Genomic DNA, 12,280 nt, shown 5'->3' with positions numbered 1-12,280 from the left:
ACACCCACTTGCAGTCTCTTTTGACTGGGTCTCCTATCTAATCAAACACAATAGATGTCAAAAGAGAAGCTGGAAGCCAAAGCCTCCTCACTCACCTCTCTGCCTGCCTTGGATGCTGCGCAATGCCAAGATGTTTTGCTCATCAGAAAGGAACTGCTTCATTTTATGGAATGGCTCCTTGCCTCTCACTGTCAGCTTGTTCCATGGTTTAGGTCGAGCCAGAATCTCACTCACAGACCCTTGAGAAAGTCCCAAGACGTAGTGTCCAAAGATCCGCTGTCCGATATTGTGCTTGATCAACTGCTCTTTGACCTGACGTGCAATTTCAGCTGTGTCTATCTCCTCACCTTCTGAGGTGCTGCCGGTGCTTTCTGATTGGTTGGGTGACGGGGCCAGGCCGTTGACGTCTGCGCTTTGTTGCAAGGGGCTTTGGGAAGATATGGAGTTTGTGCTGTAGGGACCTACTGAAAAAATCATGCTTGTGCTTCCCGCTTCCTGCATTGCCTTGGAGTAGAAGGACTGCATAAGTTGGCGCTGGAGGAGAGAGCTTAGTGCAAATTTTCCTGTAGAAGCCAGGGGTAAGCCGGAGCTTGCCAAGGATGAGCTGAAAAAGTCTTGACTTAAACCCGTTGGTGAGAACTGGTGTGTACCATTAGTATTGGAAGCCTGCTCCCCTGCATTGCGGGGCAACTGAGGAGGAGGGGAGGCCGGCAAGGTTGCAGGACGCTGACTCTCAGGCTGGTCTTTCCCTTTTCTCCTGGCTGACCCTACAAGGAAGGTCAAACATAATGCATTATGGGGGATCAAAAAGGAGGGGGGGAAACCAAGACCAAAATGCAGAGCTTGCCCCACGAAAGGGAAAAATAGCGCAGGTTGTGTTTTGTTTTGTTCTTTAAATAAGGGCCAATGAAGGAAGTGGTTTGGGTTTTTGTTTGTTTCTTTAAATTTTAATAAGCCAAACGAGGCCCCCAAGACAAACAACATGCATTTCATGTTTGCACCTTTCTTGTATGTTGCAGCCTGGAGAATCCCCCTTCCAAATATTAGCAGCAGAACAATGACATGAAGTGCAGTTACATAATTCTTTTGTTTTTGTTTAAAATTCATTGACAACACACAAAAATTACTTTGGTTCCTTGCACATTTGAGTCATTCCAACCCTCCCTCACACAAGAACAGACCTTGTTTGAACCCAAATGCAGCAAACATTTATAAATGCTAGATGAAACACACACAAGGCATAGAAATCATTGCTCAAAGGAAGCCACAGAAGAACACAGAAACTATGCACAAGGCAGCAATCGCCCAACTGCCCAGTGACACGTTAGGCACCAGATCTAGAAACCTTAATCAAAAAAGCTCTATTTGGAGACCCCACTCGTATTGTTCGTTTATGGCATGCAAAGCATCTCTTCCAAACAAAACACGTAAGCAGCCAAATGAAGCCAAAATTCACCGCTCGTGGAAATAAAGGCAGTCAGGATTTGGATGAATGTATCAGCTCCGAAAACAAGACAGGGTCTCTCTGAAACGCCAATCTATGTCTTGGGAAAGGTGTGCATGAGAAATAACATCCCTGTCAGACTAAACAATTGAAAGGGAAGGCAGGCTACAATGCTGCTCATCACAACATAGGAGAACATTTCTTCTTCTTAACCGTTACCATTTCTCTAAGGGCTCCAAGTCTGATTCTATCATCTATAGTATAAAAGGGGAATCCAACGTAAGACAAGATTCTTGCTCACCATTCATCTTTTTGTCATGCAGTGGCCTTGGGTTCAAATCTCCTTCCTTTTCCACATCCTCACCTCCTGAGAGCAAGCACAACCTAAATAATAATTACCTATTTTTTTCCCATCCACTTACCACTCAGGTCACTGTTTGTGATCCGCAACGTGGCATTCTCTGACTGCAGCAGGCGGTTTTTCTCCAGCAGTAAGACCTCCAGTGGTTTTGATGCAGCATCCTATGGAAATGTAGAGAGAACAAAGGGAAAGAATGGGGAGCTGGCTCAGGGTATCTTCTCAGGATGGTAGGGTGGGAATTCAAAAGAGTGCAGATTCTAGTCTATGGCAGTGCACTGTTTTGCTTAGTGGCTGTAGGGATTGTTTAAATGCTACATTACATCATGTTTTACACCTGCTTGTCTTTAGACACAGCACTATCAGGACTTATCTTCCTTGCAACATGACGTTTCAAGTGCTATGAAAAGAAGGGACAAACGAAAGCAGTAACCAAAGCCATTCCTTTCCCTTTCCCTGCACATAGCTCTCAATCATCAAAACCACTGAGAGAGTTTGTACTAAAGATGAAAGCATCCAATTTGTAACCTTTGATCCAGTGAAATGAATATGCAGCAAAGGAAGTTGGGGATACTTCCCTTTTGCACAAGATTTAATTTAGTTCAATTGTGCATTTAAGACAATTTTGAACTTAGGATTCTAGTCACTGCTTTTAGAATATCATACATGTAATGACAATGAAGTCAATGTGGAAAATCTGACACCCTTGAAATGTGTTGAGACTAATTCACGGAATTTTCAGTTTAGTGAGAGAATTCTGGGAGTTGCAATCCCAGCAGACTGGGAAAGCTGTTGTAGTTTTCAGATCACGAGATGGTTCAAATTGCCAAATCCCTCTTTCTCTCTGAAACTGAGATAATAAGGGAAACTGGAGTTAACCCCCTCCCCGATATTTATGTTATAAATGGATTGGCTTTGTTAATTATTATTCATGTAATTATCAGCTCAGTGCTCATACATCAGTGGAGAGAATTGTGTTTGTGTATAAAGTAGGGGAGTACAACCTCTTTTGTCATCTGCATTAACATGTTAAGATTCCAGAACGTTCATCTTAATCCCAGCTTTCCAAACAGTCACCTATTTGGGTAATTCCAATCATTCTAATCATCGTCATACATCTTGCATTACTATGCAAGTCACAATAAACTAGGCTTAGGTAGGTAAGAGCCTGTTGAATCCTTCCACAAATGGTGTGTGATGATGATCAAATCCTCACTAGTTGGTGTGCTAAGTGTGCTGCTCACGGGAGGAGCCAATGGGACCAAGATTTCATACGCCAAGGTAAATGTGACAAGTGAAGTAATTCTGTCAGATCATCTTATAAACCAGTGGTCACTGAAGGAGCTTGTGGCTCAGGGAAGTTCTAAACCATGAGTCCCCACTTCAATTCTTGTCTTTTCTATATTACTTTCCTCCATAATGTCATTAATACTGTTACTAATACCAATATCCAATACCAGAAACAAAACAACAGCCACATTGTGAACATCAGCTAACAGAGAGAGCAGATTTTTCCATCAAGAAGAGAAGTACAACAGCTGTGATCACGCACAATTCTTACAAGCTCTCACTACATTTGAATACTAAGTTCTACCCCAGAGTTCCCAATCCAAGCCAGCATTCAAAAAAACCATCCAGCTTTGCTCTGCCAGAAAATTACCTGGATGCTTGAGCCGTCAGATGGCGCAAACTCCATGGACTTCAGGATGCTGTAGTGGAAGAAGGGAAGAGTTATTTTCCGCTCTGTCCTTTCTTAACAGCTGTGCTAAAGGGCATTAACACTGTAATTTTCAGCTCTCCAGGAACACCCTAAGTGATAACTTTAACAACTTTTCTTTGGAATCATATAATCTGATAATGAATATAGAATAACTATTTATGCTAGTTATCAGAGAAAAGCATCTTCTCAAATGTCCCCTAAATCACTGCACAGTGGGGTCCCACTAGGCCCATTTGTAACATAAATTTAAAGGTTAATAAGGATATAACATTTTAAACTGTCAGAAACAATATAAATGTATATGTATGCTGCTTGAAGGGAAAAGGGAACATAATCACAATAAAACAGCAAAAAAGCCAACACAAACCAGGAAATCACCACCACCATCATCATAATACCCATGATATGTAAAATGTAAATCTATGTAAAACATACTAGCTCACTTATCAAGAAAACTACAGTACACACAAATTATTTCCATGGCCCAACACACTGCAGGCTTTTAAAAGGAAGACATGCTCTTTTTCATTTAAATAACCAGCTGTTCCAAGGTGACAGGACCAAATAATTGCTTGATATTTCTTATAAAACCTAGAAGGCTCATTAAACATTAACATCATTTCCAGGTACATTAAAATAATTTCTGGAATAATAGTTGTATTACTCTTGATGCAGCAAAACCAAGTGGCACCATAAGGACTCACACACTTACATGCATAAGCTTTCATGAAGTATCTTGTGACAGAGAAATACATATGACTTCGTGTACATTGTATGAATACACACTCATTGGGTGGGTGGAACTGTAAGCAGTAAGGTCAAAGGAAAATGCGAAGTAGATGGTACAGACAGTGATAATTACTTTCTTGACAGTGGACATTCACAAAACAGTTGTTAGGTGTGACACATTCTACCACCAGTAAGCCATTTAACACATGCAGAGTGATAAGAAATGGTCTCCACCTAATCCTTGAAAAATAGTGTTAAAGCTCCACATGAATACATTTCAACTCAGTTATTTCATATAAAATCAGTCTTTAGGATTTTTTTCAAGGACAACCATCTTGAGATCACTCATATTATCCCAGAGAGTTTAAGTGTTTCCTTCTCTGTATTTGGACATAACTCATTTTTGACATCAGGAACAAGTCCATTTATTTTTCTGAATGGAGACTGACTACTTTTGTTGTACATACAGTGCAGAGGAGTACTGCTGACAAATGACCACCTATTTCACACTAGAATATAAGCTAGTGTATGAAAAAGGTATTGTGGGTGGACAATATGCCAGAGCAGATAGGGGGACAGAGATGGTATGAGTACCCTATGGGCAGAAAGGTGGGATTCAAATCATATTACAAATAAAATCAGTAAATAAATCTGGATCTCCTGAAATGATTATTTTTAGAGCTCTGCTGGTAAAGTTTTATTCTTCACTTCATACTGCTTCCTCCAAAAAATATTTCTGCTTTCCTCTGTCAGTCCCTAAAATTTTCAGAGTATCTTCTCTTCCTTTTTCTACATGTCAGATCAACTCTCTTTTCGAATGGGTCCGTCTACAGTGCCTATCTGAACTTTAAGCATGTCCACAAGGCAGCTAACAAAACTGATAAATATAAGTGGGACCTACAAGAACAACAACAAAATGCAGCAGGCAGCGCCTCTGTTCAAGGTTCTAGCCAGGCTACAGGTTTTTTTCCCCCAGGTTCCCCCAGTCCACTCTGGCTCCTACCCATCGTCTCTTTAAACTTCACTCAACAGTCAGCACTTTCTGATAACTGAGCATATCCAATCCAATTCACTTACTTGGGGAGTTACTTTCTCCTTTAAGAGTTTTCCCCCTTTTGGAGGTCTGTCTGTAAAATTTGGGTCTCTACAAATCTTGACCAGATGTAGTGGCATTTTGGTTGCTTAACTGGTATTTGGAGAATATGTTTTCTATTTGAATATAGGGCACATTAAAATTAAGGACCCAAAGAGGCTCTCTTATATTTTCACAAAAACAATTCCATAAAGAGACTGAAGACTGTAGACAATGTTCAAGACGCTCACAATTCCCAAAATTTCTTTGTATATATGATGTGTACGGGTGCCATAATACTAAACTCACTCAGTATCATAGATCAATATCCCTAACTGACAAAGGGTTCATTTCTTTTCTTTTTTTTTGGCTTGGTGATTGCAAGTTGATTCTTAACACAAAACCATTTGATTTTTACAGGGAAAAAAAACGCAGCAACTCAGTGGTAGTTACACTTACTTTAATTCTTTCTTAACCTCATCATAGTCAGCTTGCACCTTCAACTTTTCTTCCAGTTGCTTATAGGCAATAAAGAAATGAAAAATAATTTTGATTAGATTCTCATTGCACAATTTGGCCTTCCTACAAAGTTAGGAAAAGAATATAAAAAAAAAATGGTAAGAAATTCTTAAGGATTCAATTTGTTTCAGTCACAAAAACAATGAGAGAAATGATATGTCTTTTTATCAACCACTATCATAGATAGATATAGTTGTTGTTGCTCATAGAGTGCCATAAACAAATTGATTTCCTGTGGTTTATAACCCAAAGTCAATGACATTGGCTCTACTTCTATATATCATTGGGAGAGATTGCGTGTCTAGATGAAATGAGAGAGCAAATGAGAAATCCTGACCTAAGATGACCTTTTGGTTCGTGGATAATTCCCAAACACAGGATTTGGACAGTCTGCCTATTCTAAATGGGGTTGTGCTTTCTTAGAAGAAACAGGCACGCATTTTGTCACGAAGGTTCTAGAGTTCTAATTTACACTTATGGCCTAAGTGACTCTTGTGATCAGGAGTACCTATTTTCTTATTTAGTTAATAAACCAATGATATCCTTTCCTGAATGGGTGCAGACTAGCAAACGTTATTTACACACTGGTAGACTCAAGGGTGGATTATTATGTCTCTATTTATGCTTGATCTGAAAACTATGGATGATCCTGAATGAAGTGCCTGGTGGTACTCACATTACATCTCTGGTGAAGCAACTGCACTGGTTGCAATGATCTATCAAATTAGGTTTAAAGTTCTGCTTTCAACATATAAGACCATAAGCAATATGGGACTTTCACTGTTAGACATCTCTAGTATTCATCCACAGATGAATCAATGATGTGATTGAACAAGGATTGAGTTGTTATTTATTTTTTTTAACAATACTGTCATCTCTCTGATCCGTTGACCTACTTCTCTCTTCAATCTAACTATCACCTTCTCCTCAAATCTAGGGCTTCTAGGTCATTTCCAAGACTGAAAGTTGTTCCCCCCTTTGAACATGCAGATGCCCATCATCACAGGAAGAAGAGAAATCTAAAAACTGACTTAGAAGGGCCTTTGACAAATATGAAACTCTGCACTCCAGCCATTTAGACACTGAGTGCCTCCACAGCCTGCAACAGTTGTGGAAAAAGATTAGCATAATAATTGTCTGGAAGAACCCAGTGAAATGCAAAGTGGAACAAAAGGTTCAAGCTGTGAGACAATCTGGAGGAACAAATATCTGGCTCTAACTATCAACTTGGTTCTTTTTCAGACAAAATAAAAGGCATGTTTCTAATGCCATGCAAGGTCTAAAAATACTCCTCTACGAGTTTGCAGATGATGCATTAATAGAAGAGGGATGGGAGAAACTCCTATGCAGCAGTTAAGAAGAGTTTATAAAGAAGCCCATCTAGATGTATTAACCTAAACAATGGGTACAATAAATGAATGAGGAAGATAACAAGTCTTCCAGCTTTTAGTCTTAAGTCTCATATTTTACTCATTCACTCTGCATCAAACTTCGCCTCTTCCCCCAAAACAGAAACAAAACAAAACAAAACAAAACACCACACAGCTCTGAACCAGGATTTTATGTTAATAATATCCAACCAGATGCATACTGGAGGCAGAGTATCAGGTTGCGCTGTCTTTTCCCCAACAAAGGACCATATTCAGGCATACAGTGACTAGACTTCACCTAATTTCTCAATGCCCCTAGGAGGGCACGTATAACACCGCTGTTGCGCATTGGTTACCAGTTTGTTTCCGGGTCCAATTCAAGGTGTTGGTCATCACCTTTAAAGCCCTTCATGGCACGGGATCAGGTTATCTGAGGAACTGCCTTACCCTGGTCACTTCAGCCTGTCCCACTCGGTCCAGCAGAGGGGGCAGGTTGCAGACCCCACCGGTCAGGGAACTTCGATTGGTGGGGTCTAGGCAGAGAGCCTTTTCTGCTGTAGCGCCCGCCCTATGGAACATCCTGCCTCCTGAGGTCCGGTGTGCCCCCTCCCTCGTGGCCTTCAGGAAAGGGATTAAATCCTGGCTCTGCCAGAAGGCCTGGGGGCTGGAGGGGGCCCCGCACCTGTGGAGATGGCTGGTGGGATGATGGGTTGCCCCCCCCCCAGCATCTTACAGATTTTTATAGGGCCAAAATTAGAGGAGGTTTTTTACGGTATTTTTAATATGTTTTTAAATTATTTATAGTTTTTAGCCATCTTGGAGAGAATTGTATTTCTTCGTTTTTATTGTGAGCCACCCAGAGTCACCCGTGGGGGAGATGGGCGGCATACAAGCTGAATAAATAAATAAATAAATAAATAAATAAATAAATAAATATTTTCAAATTTACATACTTCATAAGTCCTATCTTCAAAGAGATAGGACTTATGAAGTATGTAATCACTCAATCTTTGCTTCCCAATCAGCAAACTCCCCCAAGACATTGCCCTCCTGGTCTTATGAACTCTCAAAGACCAGGTGTTTGCTGGGCAAACGAGAAAGTCTCAAGGTTCTGCCCTGTGAGTGGCAACTAAATTTCCTGATGGGGAATAAATGGACTGTATCAGCCTACTTATACTTCTCTTGGATGCTTTTTTTCTGACAGAACAGATCTGAATTCTAAATGTGATTAACTGGTTGAAAGGACCTGCCACAGCACTATACAACTTGCCTTCCCCCCAGATCCTATCTGAAACAGTGAGGAAACTAAACTGCTTGCTGAGAAGGGATGGCTTACTTTGAGAGTGCTGTTCTTGGCAGTCAGCTGCTGCTCGAGTTGCGAGATCTGGCTGGTGGAATTTTCCCGAAGTTTGGTAAGGTTGCCTTGGAGTCTCTGCACATCTTCAACCAGCTGAGCAATTTCTCGCTCTTTGGAGGCCAGTTCTACTTCCAGGCTGGATCGTGTCAACACTTCAATGGCCTGCTCCTAACAGACAAAGGGAATTGGAGGATGGAGGAGACAGAAGAGTTCATACACTGGCAAAATAACATGCCAAAGATTACCTGCAGCGCATTAAAAAATGATGGAGAATAGAAATGAAGAGTTAGGTATTAGATTATAGAGAATGGACAGGCAAATCTAAAATCCCCAGTATCAAATTTACTTCGTTTGCTTCTGGAAGGTAGTGAAAACATGCTAGAGAAAAGGTTGGCAAAACCTTGCTTAAATTGGTTACATCATCATTTCAATCTTTAATCTGATTTAGTCCATAAGGCATTTTATTTATTTCACACAGGGCTGTTTTTGATCCAAAATACAGACTCTGAATATATGATTCACCCAAGGATTCCTGGTGCCACAAAACTAAAAACTCTCCTTAGAGTCCCTTTTCCATTCTCTAATTTTAATGGTAATTAGGGGGTAAACTCAAGGGACAGAATCTTTATAGTGCTGCCTGGACTATAGTATCTCCTCTCTAGAGTGATCTGCCAGAATTCCTCTTTATCGTTGTTTTCAGCTTGACTACTAACATTTCGCTCCAACAAGTAATTTGTACAGCTGAATTTACAGAGCGGCCAAAGAATGAAACACATCTGAAGTCAGCTGATTAACGAAAATTTGTAGCATCAATCTACCTCAGTAACATTTGCATATGTGTAAAAAGGGATCAACTCTTTGCAAATTAAGAAACAGATTTAATAGAAAATGCATAATATGTTCCAGATTTCAGTGAGAAGAAATGCCTCTTTTAAAGATATTGCTTGCTCTCTGCATTTTTAACATGATTTTGTATTTACAGATATAGACTTGCTTCTGATTGATTGGGGCTCTTTTAGAACTTTTTAAAAGGATATTTAATTTGAATTAAAGTCAATTAATGTAACCAATTTTTCAGTCAGCCCTATTAATCAGTGCAGTTAGTTTACAAGTTTGATAATTAAGTCTGCTTTTTGGTTTAAGTCAGAATTTATTATGCAGCCGAATTTTTGTATTTCCACACAATTTCTTATTTTATTGCAATGGAACTTCTACACAGAAAATCTATCTGGAAATTTTCAAGGCTAACAGCTAGTACAGCCTTCCCTAGCCTGGTTCTTTCTAGATGTGTTGGGCTTGTAACTCCCAACCATATTGAGAAGACAACAAGGTGGGAGAAAGCTGGACTTGTAAAATAATCCCGTTTGGTGACTATCCTGTACCGCTATTATTATCCCATTTTATTTTATTGTGATGTAACTAATAATTGCTTCAATCATACTTTAGTACTCTACTATGTTCTGTTAGTCACTATTATTTTTAATGGATTATAAACATTCTTGGATGCTTTGGTAGTGACCTCTTGAGCCTTCTGGAGACTGTTTCCATGGTTCCTATGAAACTTTTAGCTAAGGCAGTATTTGAAATCCCCCAACCTTACAGAGGCTGCCTATGCCTTAATCCAACCTTGGAACTAGTCATCTATGTGAACTTTCAGGAAGAATGATTGGGTTGTAATTATATACAAACCAGAAATCACAGTTTAAGACCAACTCGAATTCAGTAAATATGCTACCCAAATAATCCAGGGCTTGTAGCTTGCTTAGCACTTAACAAGAACTAGCAATTAACTAGAAATTGCCTTGACATGATTCCTGGTTTATGAAGAATTGCAATCCACAGGCACAACAAAATATAACTAAGCCATGATTACAGAAGTTTGCAAAGGCTTGTCCAAGGTTTCACTCAGACTTGCAGAATCTTGCTTATGCAATAATGCTAAATCCTATGTTAAGACTACACGTGATTTGGGTCAACATAAAGTATTCCTCCTTTGTGGGAATATCACATGCAGAGTTCTCTATGTAAAACCAAATTAAATTAAGTGCCTAGATCCATCTTATTTCTTGCAGTGAATGCCCATACCCAGAAGTGTTAGGATATGCAAACAACAAAAAAAAGCTACATTATCTGGGAACTAACCATGAAAATCATGCAGAACCTATTCTAAGGCCTACATATCATATCAATGCTCACTGCTCCTAGAGGTGAAAAGGTGGTTCGGCAAGGGAGAGGCCATCCGTTTTTGTATCTTGCTAGCAGGCAATTGGTACAAAATAATTAGAGGTTTGGCATAAAATTCCATACATCCCCTGCTCCATTTCCCATTCCCATATTAGTTGTAAGCTGCCCAGAGTTGGTTTTAAGATGGGGGGGTTATACAAATGTTTTAAATAAATAAATACAATTCCAACAATCTACTAGCAGAAGGAGAGTTATTGTTAGATCAGCAAATCTTACCTTATAGCTCCCCTAGGAAAAAGGCAGGGTTGTTAATACATGCTTCCCCCCCCCCCCCAAACACCCCAGTCCTGCAATGTCCAGTTCCAAGATGAACAGATGAAGTAATTCTATTTGAAGGCACTGGAGGAGAAGGAGATTTCCAGGGTACATGATTCTGCTAAATAATTTAGCTTTACACAGGAGGCAAGTATAAGAAGTTTGACGGCAGGCACTGCAGGAACAGGATTACTGGGGATAGATGCTGTCTCTTACCACATCCGGTGCTTTCTGAATCTGGTTAGCCAGCTGGAGAGATTTGTTTGCAGATGAGAGTTGCTCCTTCAAGGAGTCAGCTTCTCTTTGAGCTACCTCTGCCCTCTGAAAAGGGGAAAAAATTCAGGAAGTGAGGTGGGGGGGAGAGGGAGAGAATGTACATTTGATTTAACAACTGGCAATTATTGCACGAACATTCATCAATTCATGCCTGACTGAGTATAATTGATTTTCCTAAACACTCAACCTAATAAATGATGGGGGGAGAACCTCAGAATGTGATGGATTTTTATTTTAAACAGTACAAGGAAGAAATAATTGAGCGATTATGACAGTAATTTAACGCTAGGAGCAAGGAATCCCCTGCTGACACAAATGCTGCGGCCCACTGAATTTCCCAGGCTGGATGAATGCGAGTGGAAATGGATTCCTTTGATTCAATTGCCTTCTGTATTCTGAGCCAAAGCAGGCAGAGTTGCATGATTTCTTATGGGAATAATTCTCATGAGTAAATGCTGAATTAAGAGATCCTCAGCCTGCTTTGCCTGAAATAATCACAATGGCCTTTTGTTGAGTCTCTTTCTTCCATAATCACGTCTCTCCTCTGCATACATACACATAGTGAAGCGTGCAATATAGGGAGAATGGTTACATGCTTAATCCAAAATATCTGATTATTATTTATCATTATACTTTTATCCTGCCCTTTTAAAACAGGATGCAATAACCTCTGGCACACCAGAGGTTGCTGAATATGATTCTCATCAGCCCAAACCAGAATGGCCAATAAATAAGCTGATGGGAATTGTGCTTCAATATCTAGAGAGCCATCTTCCTCCGTCCTGCTCCAAGGCATTCTGTGAGATGCAGAATAGGCTCTCTTATCCTTACAAAACCCATGATAAGGAAAAAGAAGAGAGCCAATCTGGTCTAGTGGTTAAGGCACCAGACTAGAAACGGGGAGACTGTGAGTTCTAGGCTTGCCTTAGGCATGAA

General features: G+C 40.1%; 1 protein-coding gene across 2 annotated transcripts in view; it reads right to left on the bottom strand.

Moving 5' to 3' along the window:
- The window catches only part of CUX1 (cut like homeobox 1), a 317,286-nt gene that overhangs the window by 112,756 nt on the left and 192,250 nt on the right, over nt 1-12,280 (bottom strand). The window contains exons 10-15 of one of the 2 annotated variants that reach the window (XM_007421772.4): nt 11,285-11,389; nt 8,549-8,737; nt 5,783-5,841; nt 3,463-3,511; nt 1,867-1,966; nt 96-767 (exon numbers count right to left, since the gene is read on the bottom strand). In XM_007421772.4, the coding sequence (XP_007421834.1) occupies nt 96-767; nt 1,867-1,966; nt 3,463-3,511; nt 5,783-5,841; nt 8,549-8,737; nt 11,285-11,389 (1,174 nt within the window). The remainder of the gene's footprint in view (nt 1-95; nt 768-1,866; nt 1,967-3,462; nt 3,512-5,782; nt 5,842-8,548; nt 8,738-11,284; nt 11,390-12,280) is intronic. The other variant, XM_007421774.4, reaches the window with a different exon arrangement.

Source organism: Python bivittatus, unplaced genomic scaffold (assembly GCF_059951505.1).
Source record: "Python bivittatus isolate LINGU-HERP-01145 unplaced genomic scaffold, Pbiv_v1 ctg000690_np1212, whole genome shotgun sequence".
Classification (NCBI taxonomy): Eukaryota; Metazoa; Chordata; class Lepidosauria; order Squamata; family Pythonidae; genus Python; species Python bivittatus.
The sequence above is the reverse complement of the archived record's forward strand: the minus strand, read 5'-3'. Positions and strand labels throughout refer to the sequence as shown.